At 40.4% G+C, this 15,865-nt stretch overlaps 1 protein-coding gene across 3 annotated transcripts in view; it reads right to left on the bottom strand.

The window, feature by feature from the left end:
* Window positions 1–15,453, bottom strand: part of LOC135431192 (RNA-binding protein Musashi homolog Rbp6-like) — a 199,385-nt gene extending 183,932 nt beyond the window's left edge. Inside the window, exons 1-2 of one of the 3 annotated variants that reach the window (XM_064686164.1) lie at window positions 15,322–15,453; window positions 12,915–13,629 (exon numbers count right to left, since the gene is read on the bottom strand). In XM_064686164.1, the coding sequence (XP_064542234.1) occupies window positions 12,915–13,030 (116 nt within the window). In that variant the 5' untranslated portion in view covers window positions 13,031–13,629; window positions 15,322–15,453. Of the gene's footprint in view, window positions 1–12,914; window positions 13,630–15,321 lie in introns of those variants that run through there. The other 2 variants (XM_064686165.1, XM_064686166.1) reach the window with 2 other exon arrangements.
* Between the last annotated feature and the right edge of the window lie 412 nt (window positions 15,454–15,865).

Genomic DNA, 15,865 nt, shown 5'->3' on the forward strand with positions numbered 1-15,865 from the left:
ATTCAAAATCCGTTCAGACTTTCTATGCGCATAGAAAATTTGTTGCCCTCTCGCTTGCACACACACACACACACACACACACACACCTATCCCCCCGCCTTGCACCTCCTCCCCTCTCCGCTGTGCCACTCACGCTGTGTTCCCTGCACTAGTTGACGTTTTTCTATTGTGGCTTCATTGTTGAATAGAAAAATGTGCAAAATAGTAACGAAAAAAAAATAAAAAAAAATGTGGAAAAAAATATAAATAATACACATAAACGAGAGGCAAGAAAATAGCAAAACAGCAGCAGCCGTCCCCCCCCCCCCTCCCCCGCCCCTCCCGCATCCTACTCGACGGGTTGCACACGCACATGCAGCGAGGAGTCGCCACACATGGAAATAAAAGTGCAGATCTTGTAACTTTAGTAATTTTTCACATGACAAATTATGTGAGCGGGGCGGCCGAACACAAAAGGGCGAACGCTCTGCCCGACGACGTCTGGAGTGCCCGCAAAATGCAGCACAGTTGCACGCTGCTGTGGCAAGCAGTCGAGTGCGCTGCAGCACACACAGTCTCTGTGTGTGTGTGTGAGTGTGTTGGTGTGTGTGACAAAAAGGCAACTGCAAATGGGCCAACGTTATGCAATGCGAATATACGAACAACTTGTGGATGGTCAGTTCGGTTGGGCTTTTTGCCGGGGACGGGGATGGGGACGGGGCAGCGAGCGACTTGGCCCGGTTGCAAGCGCAATTGAGCGTGGCAAGTTGCGAGAGAAGAGAATTGAGAAATAACATGAATACGATCAGCAAAGAGAGCGAAGTTGTAGAGAGAGAATGTCGATCTATACTTATGAAGAGGGTATATTATTATAAGTAGTAACCTAGCTTGTTACGCAGAGAAGAAGATTAAAATATATATTCGTGATCCGTATCAAAAGCCGAGCCTATATAGCCATGTTCGTCTGTTTCGTTGTAAACTTGTCTGCCAGTCTTAATGCCAGATAGGACCAATCTCTACATATAAAACTAACTAACTGACTGACTAACTGAATGATTGACTGACTGACTGAGTGAGTGATTGAATGACTCACTGAGAACGGACTGACTGATTAACTGGTAGACTAATTGACTGACTGAATGACAAACTGAATTCCTGACTGACTGAATGATTGGCTGACAAACTGATTGACTGACTGATTAACTGAATGACTAACTCACTGACTGACTAACTGACTGACAGTCAGTCCTCTAATAGATTGAATAACTAACTGACGGACTAACTGAAAGCTGAAATTTTCACTTACTAAGACATGGTTTTGGGAAATGCCACCCACAAGTATACAAAAATAATCGGTTGTATAACAGAAGATCGGAATTTGGTAATCAAAGGTTTTAACTGCACAAATTTAAGTTTCTTTTTAGTTTATACGTTGATTTTTGGTTGCGGATTTAGACTCTATGTTGTATAATACGTTACCTCCTTGCGCGGACTTAGAATATATTGCACCAAGAATAAATTGTATCCAACAAAAAATCCCTGTATTGATTGAAAAGTTGGCACGAAGTGCATGCCTAAGCTGGTTGGGATTTATAAGCACCAAAAAATAATTTCTTTAAATTTGAATTATTCGAATACTAAAGACCTAAAGTTTTTAAATCTATAAGTTAAATTTAAATAAGCTTGAGCTGATCTTGAATTATAACATCAAAACAAGAGCTCCCTTATAAGTCCATAATTTAATTTTCATACATATAGCTTTGAATTGTTTTTCAAGAGGTTTTATAAAAAAATTGTATTACTTGTAATAAATTGATATAAGAACTAGATTTGTTATGTTAAATCAATGCCAAGCCGCTTTAACCATTGCCTAGCTGAACTTCTCATAAAATCTGGTTGGTAAAAGTTCAAATAACCAATCGTCAATAAACATATCATAAATATCTCATAAACTTTAATATTATAAATAAAATTTGCAGTCAAATGTTATTAATATGAAGAGAATCCATTTATTTCCACACAGAATACCAGAGCATATTGTGTTGTGACTATTAACATATCGATTGCCATTGCATATACGCGTTCTCAACGCCACACAATTCTATTTTGCTCTCACCCTTCCTCTGGCGTTCTAATGGCTGGTCTTTAAACAAATTATAAAAGAGTTTTTCATGCATATAAACGCCGGACCACACAAACCAATGCACAATCTTCTGCTAACCATTTGAGATACCCTAAACAAATGCGTTCACAATTTACAGGGCAGTTTAACATGCATGTTATATATGGAGGTGTGCGGAAGAGAAGCCGCAATCATTTTATTAAATATTTCTCTACAATCTATGCTTTTTTATGAAAGTTTTCAAACTTGCGAAGATATAAATATTAAAGATTTTAAAGATTACAAGGCAGTTTGACATGCATTGCAAATATCAAAGTGCGTAAAAGTGAATCAAAATATTAATTCTTTGTCTACGATCTATGTGTTTTCTATGCAAGTTTTACATTCAAAGTTTACAAGGTGGTTTGACATGCATGGCAAAAATGGAGGTGCGTGGGAGAGAAGACGCAATCAATATATTAATTTTTCGTCTACGATCTATGCAAATATATGAACGTTAAAACCTTTTAAAGTCTACAAGGCAGTTTGACATGCATGTCAAATATGGAAAAGTGTGGACAGGAAAAAGAGAAGCTGCAATAATTATATTCATTTATTCCATGGGATCTATGCCTTTAAAGCTTGACGAACATGTGAATGTATAAGTATTAGGGTTCTGTGTGGAACAAAAATCAAACCAGTGTTGGACACTCATTTGCAATGCAAATTTCTTTGGATTTCATTGCACATGGAAACATTGAAAAACCTTAGACTATTATAAGCTTAAAACAATGCAAATCGTTATAATTCCCAAACGTTTATGGTCCTGGGCGAAATTTGTACTTTTGAAAAATGAAAAATGTCATAAAAAATTATTTTAAATATATATTATACAATTTTGTGTATATATTTTAATTAAATAGTTAGGCATAGTTAGTGTATTCGTTATTCGTTGTTTGACATATTAGTATTATATGGCTTTCTATTCTTTCTCATTTTTCCTCTACACACATACACACACACACAGAGACAGAAACCTCTGGACAATTTGACTCCCGGTAAAGTCAAAACGCCCGATGACTATCATGTGCGGCTATCAACAACATCATCAAAATGCGGCAACAACATGCTGCCTGGAATGGAAATGGAAATGGATATGGAACTGGCGAGAGAGATGATGATGAAGAGTTGCTGCAATTGCAGCGTGGTTACAACCTTTTTCTGTGTGTAGTCTGCGTGTGTGAGTGTGTGTGTGTGTGGAATATGGACAAAACTAAAAACTGAAGCACTGAGCGAGAGCCGGAGCTATGCTAAAGCATAAATATGTTTGCCACACACGACAATTGTCTGAGTAGGCGACACATTCAAGGCGAGTCTGTCCTGGCAGGGGGCACTACACGCAACTGGGGCATGGTTGCGGTCGGCAGGGGCAGCGGGGGGGCCAGGGGCAGCGGAGACGACGGCGGCGGCACTGAAAGGTGCCAGACAAAGCTCGAGCAGCGTCTAAATGTTGAGCTCAGGCCATGTTTTATATGCAGCGCCCACTGTTAGATGGCCATGGCAGAAGCCAGCCACACCCCCACGCTCCACACACCACTCCCTTACGCCCACCCGCCCACTCTGTGTGTGTGTGTGCGTAATAGAAAAAGAACTTTTACAGTTGCATCGATTTAATCGTGCGGAAAGCTAAATACACGAACTGCGAACTGCTCAAGGCGAGCGGACGGCGGACGGTGGGCTGCGGGCAGCGGGCAGCGACTGCCGGCGGACAACCGGCGACTGCGTCTGGAACGGCACCGGCGGCATGCCACAGAGCGAGGAAGAGCCTAAATTGGGATACGCTTCGTTCGGCGCGCGGGCTTTTGGCTCATTTAAAGCAATTCCGCTGTGCCCTACATGCAATTTATGTATAATGAATATGGTGGGTGGGGGTAGGCGGGAGGCGGGAGGCGGGCGCTTGCTGCACTTTGCGGTTGAAAGGATGCATTGTGCAAATCGCTGGCGATACATTTTTCTTAGCCGCCAGATAGAAAAACTTTTCTGTGCCGCTCATATTCATTTTGTTTTTCATTCTTTCTATTGCGTAAGGCCGCGTCTTGTAGGCGGCAAAGGCGGCGACCAATAAAGCGTTACAGGCCGCCCGCTAGCCGGCCACCTCGGGCCCCGGGCACTAGATTTTCTAATGGCGGCTTGCCTTTTCTCTCCCTCTCTCTTTCACTCTTGGACGCCGCTCTGGCTGTCGGCTGCTGCCAAAAGTTATGACTGCATTTAGCAGAAAACGGCAACGGCAAAAGTTTGCTTTGATTTGAAAAGGATAGTGGAAATAAATACACACACATATATATGTGTTTGTATTTGTATAAGTGCATTATATCTATATACTTTTAGGCTAAAGCAATTCAGGCATTTCCCCCCACCTCATTGCCCCCCTCACGCCAACGAAAGCGCGCCTGTCAAGTTGCGCCATTTTAATCGAACTGTTTACCCAAAAGTGCAGCTAAAGCAAATGAAAAGTTTCGCAAATGCCTTGTCAGAGCGAATATAAGTTTCTCTAACTCCTTTTCCCTTTTCTCCGTGTGTGTGCATGTATGTGTGTGCGGGAGATTGTAAATTGAATTTTGATAATGTCAATTGGATAAAATGAAGTTTCTTTTTTGCGGTTGAAAGTGCCCGAACTAGACAAGCAGAACCAAGCACTGTAACATAAGAGCACCATGTAAACACGTTCATGCAAAAAACTTAAGCTTTAATATCAGGTTGAAGTAAGTGTTGTGCATGCAATAACAGTTCACAGCCCTGTCACTAACTAACAGAACTAAGCAGCGTAAACATACTCACTCAATAAACTTAGCTTTTACAGCAGCTTAAAGTAAGCCCTGTGTTTTTTACACTTACAGAATAATAATTAACAGAACCATGCTTAGCTTTAACAGCACCAAAAGTAAGCCTCGTTTTGCAACACAGTTGACAGCACATCCATTTGCAGTTATACAATGCAAACTAACAGAATCGAGCACTGTAACATAACAGATCCATGTAAGCCCACACAATAAGCCAAGCTTTCACAGCAGCTTAAAGTAGGGCTTGTTTTTTCAACACAGTTCACAACACTGTCATTTACAGTGGCAGAACATAAGCTAACAGAACCAAGCACTGTAAATTTACAGTTCCATTTATCGCACATACCGTTAGCTAAGCTCTAACAGCAGCTTGAAGTAGGCCTTGTTTTTTCCACACACTTTTCAACACTGTCATTTCCAGTGCCACAATCTTAACTAACAGAACCAAGCACTGTAACATAACAGTTGCATGTAAATGCACACACAATAAGCTCAGCTTTAACAATCGCTTCATGTAAGCATCGCTTGCATTGCAGCAGTTCACAACACTGCCATTTACAGTGGCAAAATATTAGCACGTTATTGCCCATAAAACATTTGTAAACAACGGGCAATCACATATTTAAGTCATAGCTAATTTATGCACATGACTAACAAGGCAAAACAAAAACCAAAACAAAACAAAAAAACATGCTAAAAGCAAATCACAAATGCAGCACGAAATTAAAATTATTGTACAGCAAAAAGCCTGCAGCCTTTTGTGCACATACACACATGTAAATATTTGTGAATGAGCAATTTGTGTCTATTAATTCAACAGTCTATTTATGTGAAAACAATACTTGCATTAAAAAAAATGTAAACAACGTTGACTTGTGCCGGCGCCGCCCGCTGTCAACTGTTGCTCAGCTGTTATCAACAGGCAAACGGCATCGATCAGCGGGTAGTGTTGTTAAACGGCTTGAAGCAATCAAAACAGCCCTCATATGCATTAGGAATATTAATTAAATTAAATGCTAATTCATCTAAATACGTTACTTGCTTAAAAAGTTGAAAGCATTCTTGGCTAGAGGTGGAACTGTCAGCTGTTATCGATAGGTAAACAGCGACGATAACCGACCAGTGCCGTAAAGCGGCTTACGATAATAAATTAAATTGTAATTAAAGAATTTATACATATTAATTCAAAAGCCTGTATTGAGAAATCATTACTTTCTTTAATAACATAATTTAAATTAAATGAAGATGGGGCTGTCAGCTGTTATCGATAGGCAAACAACATCCATCACTAGACAGTGTTGTAAAGCGCCCTTAAAAAATGATGACTGCAGAATACAGAATAATTACATATTCATTTAAAAGCCTATCGGAGAATTGTTTACTTTTTTTAAAAACCAAGTTCAATTTTAGCTTAATCCGGCGCTGTTATCGATAGGCAAACAGCCTCGATAGCTGGCTAGTGTTCTAAAGCGGCGTAATACACTAAAAAAACATGTGAATAATGAATTTAAGCACTTTAAGTCGAAAGCCCATCCTGAGAAATCCTTATTTGATATAAAATCCTAATTCAATTTAAGCTCAAAATGACCCTAGCAACTGTTATCGATAGGCAAACAGCATTGATCGCCGGCCAGTGTTGTTAAACAGCTTTGGGCAATAAAATCCGTACACAACGCTGATTTTTGGCGGCGCGCAACATGGCACACTGGAACACTTTGTGCTAATGACTGCCTGCCCTCTGGGCACAAATTACCACAGGTCTCATTATGCATACAGAATGAGAGCTTATTGGCAGGCAGACGGCGGTTATAAACCAAAAATGACGACAACAATATGGAATTGCGCACACAGCGACACAAAATCATTTGAAAGCAATTACAGCGAGCCCCGATCCGATGAACGGGCAACGGGCAACGGGCAGCGGGTAAGGGGAAGGGTGTGCAGCGGCGACGACCGTGTACAATGAATCAATTTACGAAAAACGTAACAAAGCCACAATTACAAGCGGCCATAGACAAGAACAAAACGACAATTACGAAAAGAGCAGCGAGTGCAATTGCATTTCCAATTGCAAGTTGCAGTTGCCAGTTGCCAGTTGCCGGTTGCCAGTTGCAGTTGCATTCTGCAGTTTTTCGGGCCAGGCACACGCTTCAAATGATGCGGCCTGCAGCTGGCGGTGGGGGCCCATGGGCTTAGCCAGAGCGACGACAACGACAACGACGATGACGACGAGAGAACGCAATGTTTGCGACACTGCACGCTGTTTTTTTAATTTTATTTTTATTTAGTTTTATTTTTTCTATTTTTTTTCTATTTATTTTTATTTTTTCTATTTTTTTTTTGTGTACCCGCGTGTCAGTTGTAATGGATAATTGTCGAACTCGCATGCCAGTCGTAGCTCATTTTCTATACCCTGTAAATCAGCTAGCTATTAAGCAGGATCTTTAGATAAGCTCGAATAGTTGACTGCAATATTATGAACAACATACGACAATATGCATGTTTGTTTATCTCTAGCAACAAAAATAATACTAAAAATAATTAAAAAATTCCAAAACTTCATTGTTAAACAACAAATATTTCTACTTCATATCTAGCGTAAATAAGAAAATTAGTTAGAACTATGTTATAAGTTAGAACATGGCACGAAAAATAGTGCTCGCTCGCAGAGAATTTTTTTTTGGTTTTTCCTTTTTAAGTTTTAAAGTTAATAAGATAATTTAATAATATTTATATGCATTATACGCTGATCTAAGCGCAGACACACTGAGCACCAAGTTTAGAGATCGAACAATCGAAAACAGTTAAAACAGAAGAAGAAAACGGAAGAATTATAAATATTAGAAAAGTGTTTAGCTCGATTTTTCAAAGATTTTCCACACTGCATTATAACACATTAACAAGCCTAAGCTAAAGTTATTTATTACAAATTTTTCGGCTCGTATTTTCAACATTTCTCAACACTTTCCCAATTCTGAGATAACATTTTTAATAACCATTTTTTTTATATAAATATTTCAACACTATTTGACTCGTCTACATTATATTGTCTTTGCTATACCACGCTTAAATTCATAATTGATATATAATATATAATTAATTATATATAATTTTTCAACACTATATTTATCTGGGCAACAAAAAAGAATCAACCAGAAAAATATACCCACACACAAACAAAATAATATTTAATATTTAAACAAAATATTTAACCAATTTATTTTAAATAAATTCAATTAAAGTGCTTTATAGGGTATTCAAGTAGTGCATCATTTGTGACTTCCATGCGACTCGTGTTTGTTTTTTTTCCCCTTTTTTTTTGTATTTGTACTAAAAATACATTGGCAAAGTGAATTGTATTAATAGCAGGGCATTTATTTAGTTATTTCTTTCTATGTTGTTTTATTTGTTTTGTTGTTTCTATTTATTTTTTATTTATTTTTTTTTTATAATTTTTTTATTTATTTTTTTATTCATTTCTTTGCGCGTTGCTTCGCATTTGTGTTTATTTACTTTGCCGCTTTGCGCGCTGCAAATCTTTTCGTTTCGGGGCCCTTCAAAAGATTTATAAAGTAGCCGGCTAGGTAAATGCCGGGCAGGGGGCGGTGCGGGACAGGGGGCGGGGCTGCACAAGTGCCGCCTGCGTTTCGGGGTGTACATTGAATAGAGGACGGTCCAAATTTACTGAGCCGTGACGCGGCGATCGCCGACGAAAGAAAACTGTGAATGGAATTGTGTTCGCAGTGCATAAACCGAGCGCTATTTGCAAAGTTGCACAACGCTAGCGCTAAAAGATACATTTGTATCTGTATCTGGGAGTGTGTGCGTGTGTATCTCGCAGCGTCATCAAAAGGTATTTTACATTAATTCAAGATTTATGCATTCAACATTCGCTAGGTGCTGCATTTGCCATTCGCGTCGCCATCGCAGACATTGCCCCAATGCTGCAGCCTGCCTGTTGCACCTGCCGTCGCCCAGCGCTGCTGCTGCTGCGCAGTCGACGTCGACGTCGGCGTCAAACGTGGAGCTGCCAGCAGCAGGTGATCCATTTCTTTTATCCGGTGGCTGTAGCTGCTCTCTGGGATGTGCCCCGAAAATGCCGCTGCCAGCAGCGCCTATTTTCAGGTGTGTGTGTGTGTGTGTGTGTGTGTGTGTGTGTGTGTGTGTGTTAGCCAACTAATGCAGCTAGACAAGATGAGCTGGGGGCCAGTTCAGTGCTTACCCTTTGCGGAGTGCTGAAATTCGCTCGGGTTATACAATTTGCAGCGCTTCGATAATAGATATATGCACATATTTTCCACATAAATATATATTTATATCTATCTGTCCATCTCTAGAGATATAGGTGCATATACTATATAAGTATGAACTGCATAATTTATAGGCTTTGCGTGTTCAATGGGTTGCGACGACGGCGACAGCGTTTGTGGCCATATGGCAAAGGCAGAAGGCAGCGGCAAAGGCAGCGGCAAAGGCAGCGGCAAAGGCAACGGCAGCCGCATGGAAAGCGGCCCAGTTGCATTTGCAGCGGCAGCGGCTGTTGCAGTTGCAGTTGCACTGCCAGTTGCAGTTGCAGATGCCGATGCCGATGCCGATGCTGATTACCGGGCGCAATTTGCTGGAACTGAAATTGTGAAGTGATGGAAGACAATTCACAATGTTGAACTCTGCTCTGTATTGAAGATCTACATTCAACTGATGCGTAGCTTTTACTTGTTTCTATACGCTTTTCTCTATCTCTATTTCTATCTCTATCTCTATCTCTCTCTCTCTCTCTCTCACTCTATCTCTCTCTCTCTCTCTCTAGAGTCACCAAATTTGCCATGTAGCTTCTAGAATAGTGTATCAAGTGTCTTTCAGCTTATGTTGGTAGAAGAAGTTTCAGGGTATTACCTAGTCGGGCACTCCCTACCAGAGCACTCTTACTTATACCTATACTCTCGCAATTTAGAGCAGTTCAATTTTAAACTTATTTCACATTGTTGAAGATTTCCCATTTGGGCAAAAAGATCCCAATTTATCTATATATATAATTTACAAGTTAGATATACTATATTTGCAATCTAAAGATTTCTATATCGCAATTAACTAAGATATTCCGAATATTTTATCTAAGAAAGTATTTAATTTATAAAATTTAATGCTTCAATTTGACAGCTGTTTCACATTTTCTAAGATTTCCAATTTGGGAAGAAGAAGCCGGTTTTTTTTCCATATCAAATTTTACAAACTATTGAGTTTAATATGATATATTTTTAATAAAAATATTTCTATAGCTCAATTTGATTGGATTTTTTGAATAATTTATCTAAGAAAGTGCTCAAAGTATATTTGACCTTTTCTAAGATTTCCAATTTTTAATTTTATTATGTTTATCTTAAGAATTTCCTAATATATTTAGTTTTCTTAAAAGATTGCACACAACAAGAAACTAAATGTTTTCCTACATGAAATAAATTAGTCGCTATTTTTCACAGCTCGTGCAGATCATTTTTGTGTAGACGTCTTCGCGCTATTTTATTCAATTGTCTTGTCACTTGTTGACAAAAATATCCCACTTAATTGGTCGTTTTCGCGTTGTGTGGTATTTATTTTTGGATAAAAGACGCAACAAATCTTTGTTTCTTTCGCTTGAACTGCGAATAGCTAATAAAAAAGCCGCGCAAGCAATTAGTTTACGTAGATTTTAAAGCAACACACTTGATTTATTTTCTTAGGTGTATAATTTAATAAAGACTTTTAACTTCCAAAATACATATAAATAAGTTATCATCAAAATCACGCTCAAATTCGCTGCTCAAGCCAAGCTACCCAAGCCTAGCTGCTTGCAATTGCATAATGCGCCCTTCTTTGCGCTTCTCAAACACACATTAGCTGCTTTCTCTGGGAGTAGCTAATGAAAAAGTCGCGCAAGCAATTAGTTTGCTTAGATTTTGAAGAAATACACATGATTTATATTCCCATAGAATAGATAGAGTATAGAATATTTAACTTCCAAACAAATTTTTTATAAACCATCAAAATATACCGCAAGCTTTTTCTTCCAACATAACTACCCAAGCCTAGCTGCTTACAATTGCATAATGCGCTCTTCTTTGCGCTTCTCAAACACACATTAGCTGCTTTCACTGGGAGTAGCTAATGAAAAAGCCACTCAAGCAATTTACTTATGTTTTTACAGCAATCTACTTTATTTATATTCATAGCTATATAATTAAATACAAAAAAATGTATCGTTAACTTATCCTCAAAATCCCACTCAAATTCGCTATTCCAGCCAAGCTACCCAAGCACAGCTGCCTGCAATTGCATAATTGCGCTCTTCTTTTCGCTTCTCAAACACACATTAGCTGCCTACATTAGCCGCATGCATATGTCATTTGGTGTTCACCTGTTCAATTTATATTTCGTACATATCACACTTGGCTCTAATTTAGCCTTCAAACTCGTACACGCTCTTTCAGCTCATTTAGCCCAGTTTAGTGCCAATCATTTGGCATTCATTTGCGTTGTCTGACTTTCTGACAGTTTGCGCCCAAAAAGCACAACTGATGCAAATTATCAGCAATGCAGCTTGCAATTAATCTGCTGCATATGACACCGCAATCACAACTTAACCCATTTCGGGCACACAGACACACAAACTTTGGGGTCCGAGCAGGATAATAAACTGTTGCCAATGGGGTAAACTGGTCTAAATGCGAGTCGTGGCCAGTTCGGGACGTTGGCAAACTGCAGTGCACTAAAGCACTAAACTCAATGGCTTTAATTGAATTTTGATGTCCTTAGCAAATTGTTTTCTAATTAGTTTCAGCGTAGGGACAGCCAGGGATGTATGGCTGCTAGCTGACGAGGGAGGGGGCGTGGGGGGCGATGGGGGGAGGGCTGAAGCGGGGCACATTCTCTCATCCGGCTGGACAGTTGACACAGAAAAAGTTTCTGTCAACAGTTCAACACTCACTGTTGCGGGGGGAGGGGGCGGGTCACTTCAGTCGCGTGGGCGTTTCGCACTTGGCTTCAATAATGACAACTTAAAACTAAAACAAGCAACAGCGCACCAAGTGTCTAAAGTGCCCGACTAGCAGATACCCTTTACGAGTGCTAACAATAATTTTAGATAAACTGGAGATCTGACATACTAGAAATTCTTTTTGGAATCTCAAGTCTACAGAGAATTGTAGTCAAACAGACTGATATCAACAAAGGCATAAAAAATAGACGCTTTTAATCGATATTTATCGATTTCGGAACAACAGACTTTACAAACAATAATTTGAAATAAACTTGATCAGTTAAAAAACCTATTTTTAAAATTTTAAGTATCTAGAGCAATTTTAACAGGCAGAAATGGTTAAAACCCAAATACTAGAAATCGATATTAATCGATTTCACAGAAATACGTAACTAGTAATACTTTGAAATAAACTTGATCTGCTATTCTAGAATGTATTTAACATTTCAAGTATCTAGTGACCAGATCGAGAAAGGCTCAAGAACTCTGTTCTTGAAATCGATATTTATCGATTTCGGAACAACAGGCGGAGTAAGCAAAGATTTGCAATAAACTTGATCTGACCTAGGAGAACTTCAAGAACTCCCTAAAGCCGCTAGATGAAAGTGTTCAGACAGGCAGACATGACTATATGAATATATTTCGAGACAGGCTCATAATGCCGGTGCTGTAAATCGATATTTATCGATGTCTGAAAACAGGCGGAGTTAACAATAACTTGAAAAAAACTTAATCTGATAAACAATAACTTTTTCAAACAGAACGTTATAGACGGACAGACGAACAGGCAGCTGGACATGATTAGATCAACTGGGTTGCTGATCAAGAATATATATATATACTTAATGATAGCAAAGCTATCACCATTTATCTGTTACATACGTAAGCCCAGAGGCAATATGGCCATTTTTTTAAGCATTTACAAAGGGTACAGGGTATAGAAAACTAAAACAATTAATGCCACGTCCACGTCGACACTTACCCAGGATCATTGGGCACCTCCGAAGGCGAAACGGGTCCCAGCTCCGTTTGTTGCTGCTGCTGCTGCTGTTGTTGCTGCTGCTGCTGCTGTTGCTGCTGCTCAATCTTGATGTCCATGTTGGCTATCTCTCTCTATCTCTCTCTCTTTCTCTCTGTCTAACTCTCTCTCTCTGGAGCCGTCTGGGTCCTCTGGAACTGTGTGTGCTTTGGCTAATGTCCTAAAAACTGTTGATGTGACTGTTGCTGCTGCTGCTGCTGCTGTGCGGGCATCGAGGAGCTTGGTGTAGGAGGTGTGCGTGTATGTGTGTGTTGGTGTGTGTGTCTACGTCTAACGCTAACTAAGACGACGGCGACTCCGGCGACGGCGACGTTGCGAGCTATCAATCTAACGCCGTTTTAATCATTGACAATGGCTGCTAATACGCTACTCGACGCGAGTTCCATTGGTGTTGCTTTTGCTGCTTTTATTTTTATTATTAATTTTATTATTTTGCTTATCCAAAACAAAATTGTTTACGTTTTTTGTTACATTGCGCACTTTGAATCACATTTCTGGGTTGTTGCTTCGTTTTGCAGGCCACTTTTGGTTAACAAGTTGTTGGATTTTTGTGTTTTTTCTTTATTTTTATGTTAAGTTTTTTTTTTGTTTTTTGAGAAATGTTTAGAAACGTTGCGTTAACTATTGTTGTTGTATTTGGTTTGAAGGCAACATATTACTGCAATGAATTTTGGTTTCAAAAATAACACAACAACAACAACAAAAAATCACGCCATTAAATTGGCTGAGACCTAAAACAAATTGCAATTTCTAAGCAGCTGTAGTCGGTAGTCTCTGCCCGTAAATTCCAAATGATTCGAAACGTATAATCGTAAAACTCAAACAACTGTGCGAGGCGCGGGGCTGCGGGGCGGCAAATCTAGATACGTTACAATGAATATCGCTGTTTGAAAAAACAAAACATTTTTTGGTTTTTCTTCGTGTTTTTTGTAATGCTGAAAGATGCAAATTAAGTGCAAAGGTCATAACAGAACAGAATAGAGCAGCGCAGATAAATGAGTTGAGTTAAGTTTGTCAGCCCTTCTATGCGATTCTCAAACAGAATAGCAGCTGTTGTCTTTCATTGCTAAACATTGACTTCTATGCGCTTCTCAAGCTGACCTTTGCCCTTTGGAGTGGAAAATCCGCTGCTATTGTTTGATCTTGGCTATTGGCGAGAATTACTTTTAAGCTCTCGCATCTTTGCTTGCGCTCTAATATTAAGCTAAGCTTGGCCAGTGTCACCACACACTGTTGTTCAACATAAAAAAATGCATCGCCCTTTACAACACTGCAGCCTAGCTAATCTCTTAAGCTGCTTCCATGACATTTTTATTTTGTGCGCGTTTGCGGCTGTCTACGCAAAGCGCCGTTAGAAATCCTTTAACAAGCTTTACTTCACGAAACGCGGTGCAAAGCAACCGAAAAAAAGTTCGCAAACGAAAACGATTTCATAGCAATGCGCTTTTTGTTGTTGCTGTTGTTGCTATTGTTTTCAATACACGCCTTGATCTTTCCCACACCCACACGCACACACACACACATGAGTATATAAATGTAAATAGTGCATTGCATGCAATGGGGACAGCATGTTGACTCCCCCAAGCAACAACAATAACAACAACAACAATAACAACAAGCTTTATAATAACGCGCAGCATGCAAGCGACACACACATACGCCCTGGGTGGGGGGCGGCTAGCTGTTACGGTACATGCACCGTTACAGCGAGAGCAGAAGTTAACTGGCGGCGGCAGCAAACACGTGACCCGCCAATTGCGACAATTGGCAGCAGCAACAGCAGCAAAAATTCGCAGCGAAAATCAAACGAAAAATTTGCAATGCACAAGTGATCGACTAGCTGCAGCAAACTGCCGCCAGTTGGCGCCACGATCGTCGTTAAGACATGTGTGTGTGTCTAATTGGAGAGTTTCAGGTTGCCGCTGCGACTGCGACTGCGACTGCTGCTGCTCCTGCCGCGTTATTGTTGTTGCTTTAATGGCTTTGCCGGCCGGCCGCCATTTTGCACGTGCGATCGACAAAAGCTGATTGCTGCTGGCGTGGGCGTGCTGCCAGGGCTGTCGCCGCTTTTTATTTATTTCCGGCCTAAAACAAACACTTGGCCTAAAAAAACCAAACACTTTGCCACCTCTCACAGGCGCACACACACACTCACACGCACGCACATACACATGCACACACTCAAATTGCACTTTATTTGTCGTTGTTTGTAATTAGAATTGAATGCCGCGCACTTTTATATAATCGTATATAATTTTGCATTGACACAATGCCCTGGTCGCCCGCCTTTAAATAAACAAACAATTTGTTGTTGTTAAGTGTTGTTGTTTATGCCGTTACTGGCACGCACTTCACTTGCAACTGCAACGAGCGAGCTAAATATTATATATTCTTTATTCGATTGCAATTGCTTCTGCTGCTGCTGCTGTTGCTGCTGCTGCTGATTTTGTGCGCGCACACGAACGCGACAACCAACAAGACGACACTGAGACACGGCCACGGCAGCCAGCCCCAACGTAGCTGAAGCCCCCAAACAACACACTGACACTGAGGCAGCAGCAGCGGCATCGGCAGCGACAGCGGCATCGGGTCACAGTAGCACGCGCTGCACTTGTATTGGTTGTAGTAGTTGTAGTTGAGCGAAGCTTTGCGGCCGCGTCGCAAACCTACCGACGTCGGCAGAGGCTGTGCGAAATGTTCACAGTGCACCAGCCAGCCGGCTGCATTATGCCGAAAAGCCAGCGCACAGCTGATAACTGATAAGCAGTGCAGAGAGCGTGCGTACGTCTGTGTGTGCGTGTGTGTGTGTGTGAGCGAGAGAGCGCACGCCACAACTTAAGAGCGTCGAGTTGACGCTTAAGAGCGATACATTTGTTTCCATTGCGCTTTATGCT

This window comes from Drosophila montana, unplaced genomic scaffold (genome assembly GCF_035044405.1).
Source record: "Drosophila montana isolate Dmon_TW-CO22-7 unplaced genomic scaffold, ASM3504440v1 contig_3175_1, whole genome shotgun sequence".
Lineage (NCBI taxonomy): Eukaryota > Metazoa > Arthropoda > Insecta > Diptera > Drosophilidae > Drosophila > Drosophila montana.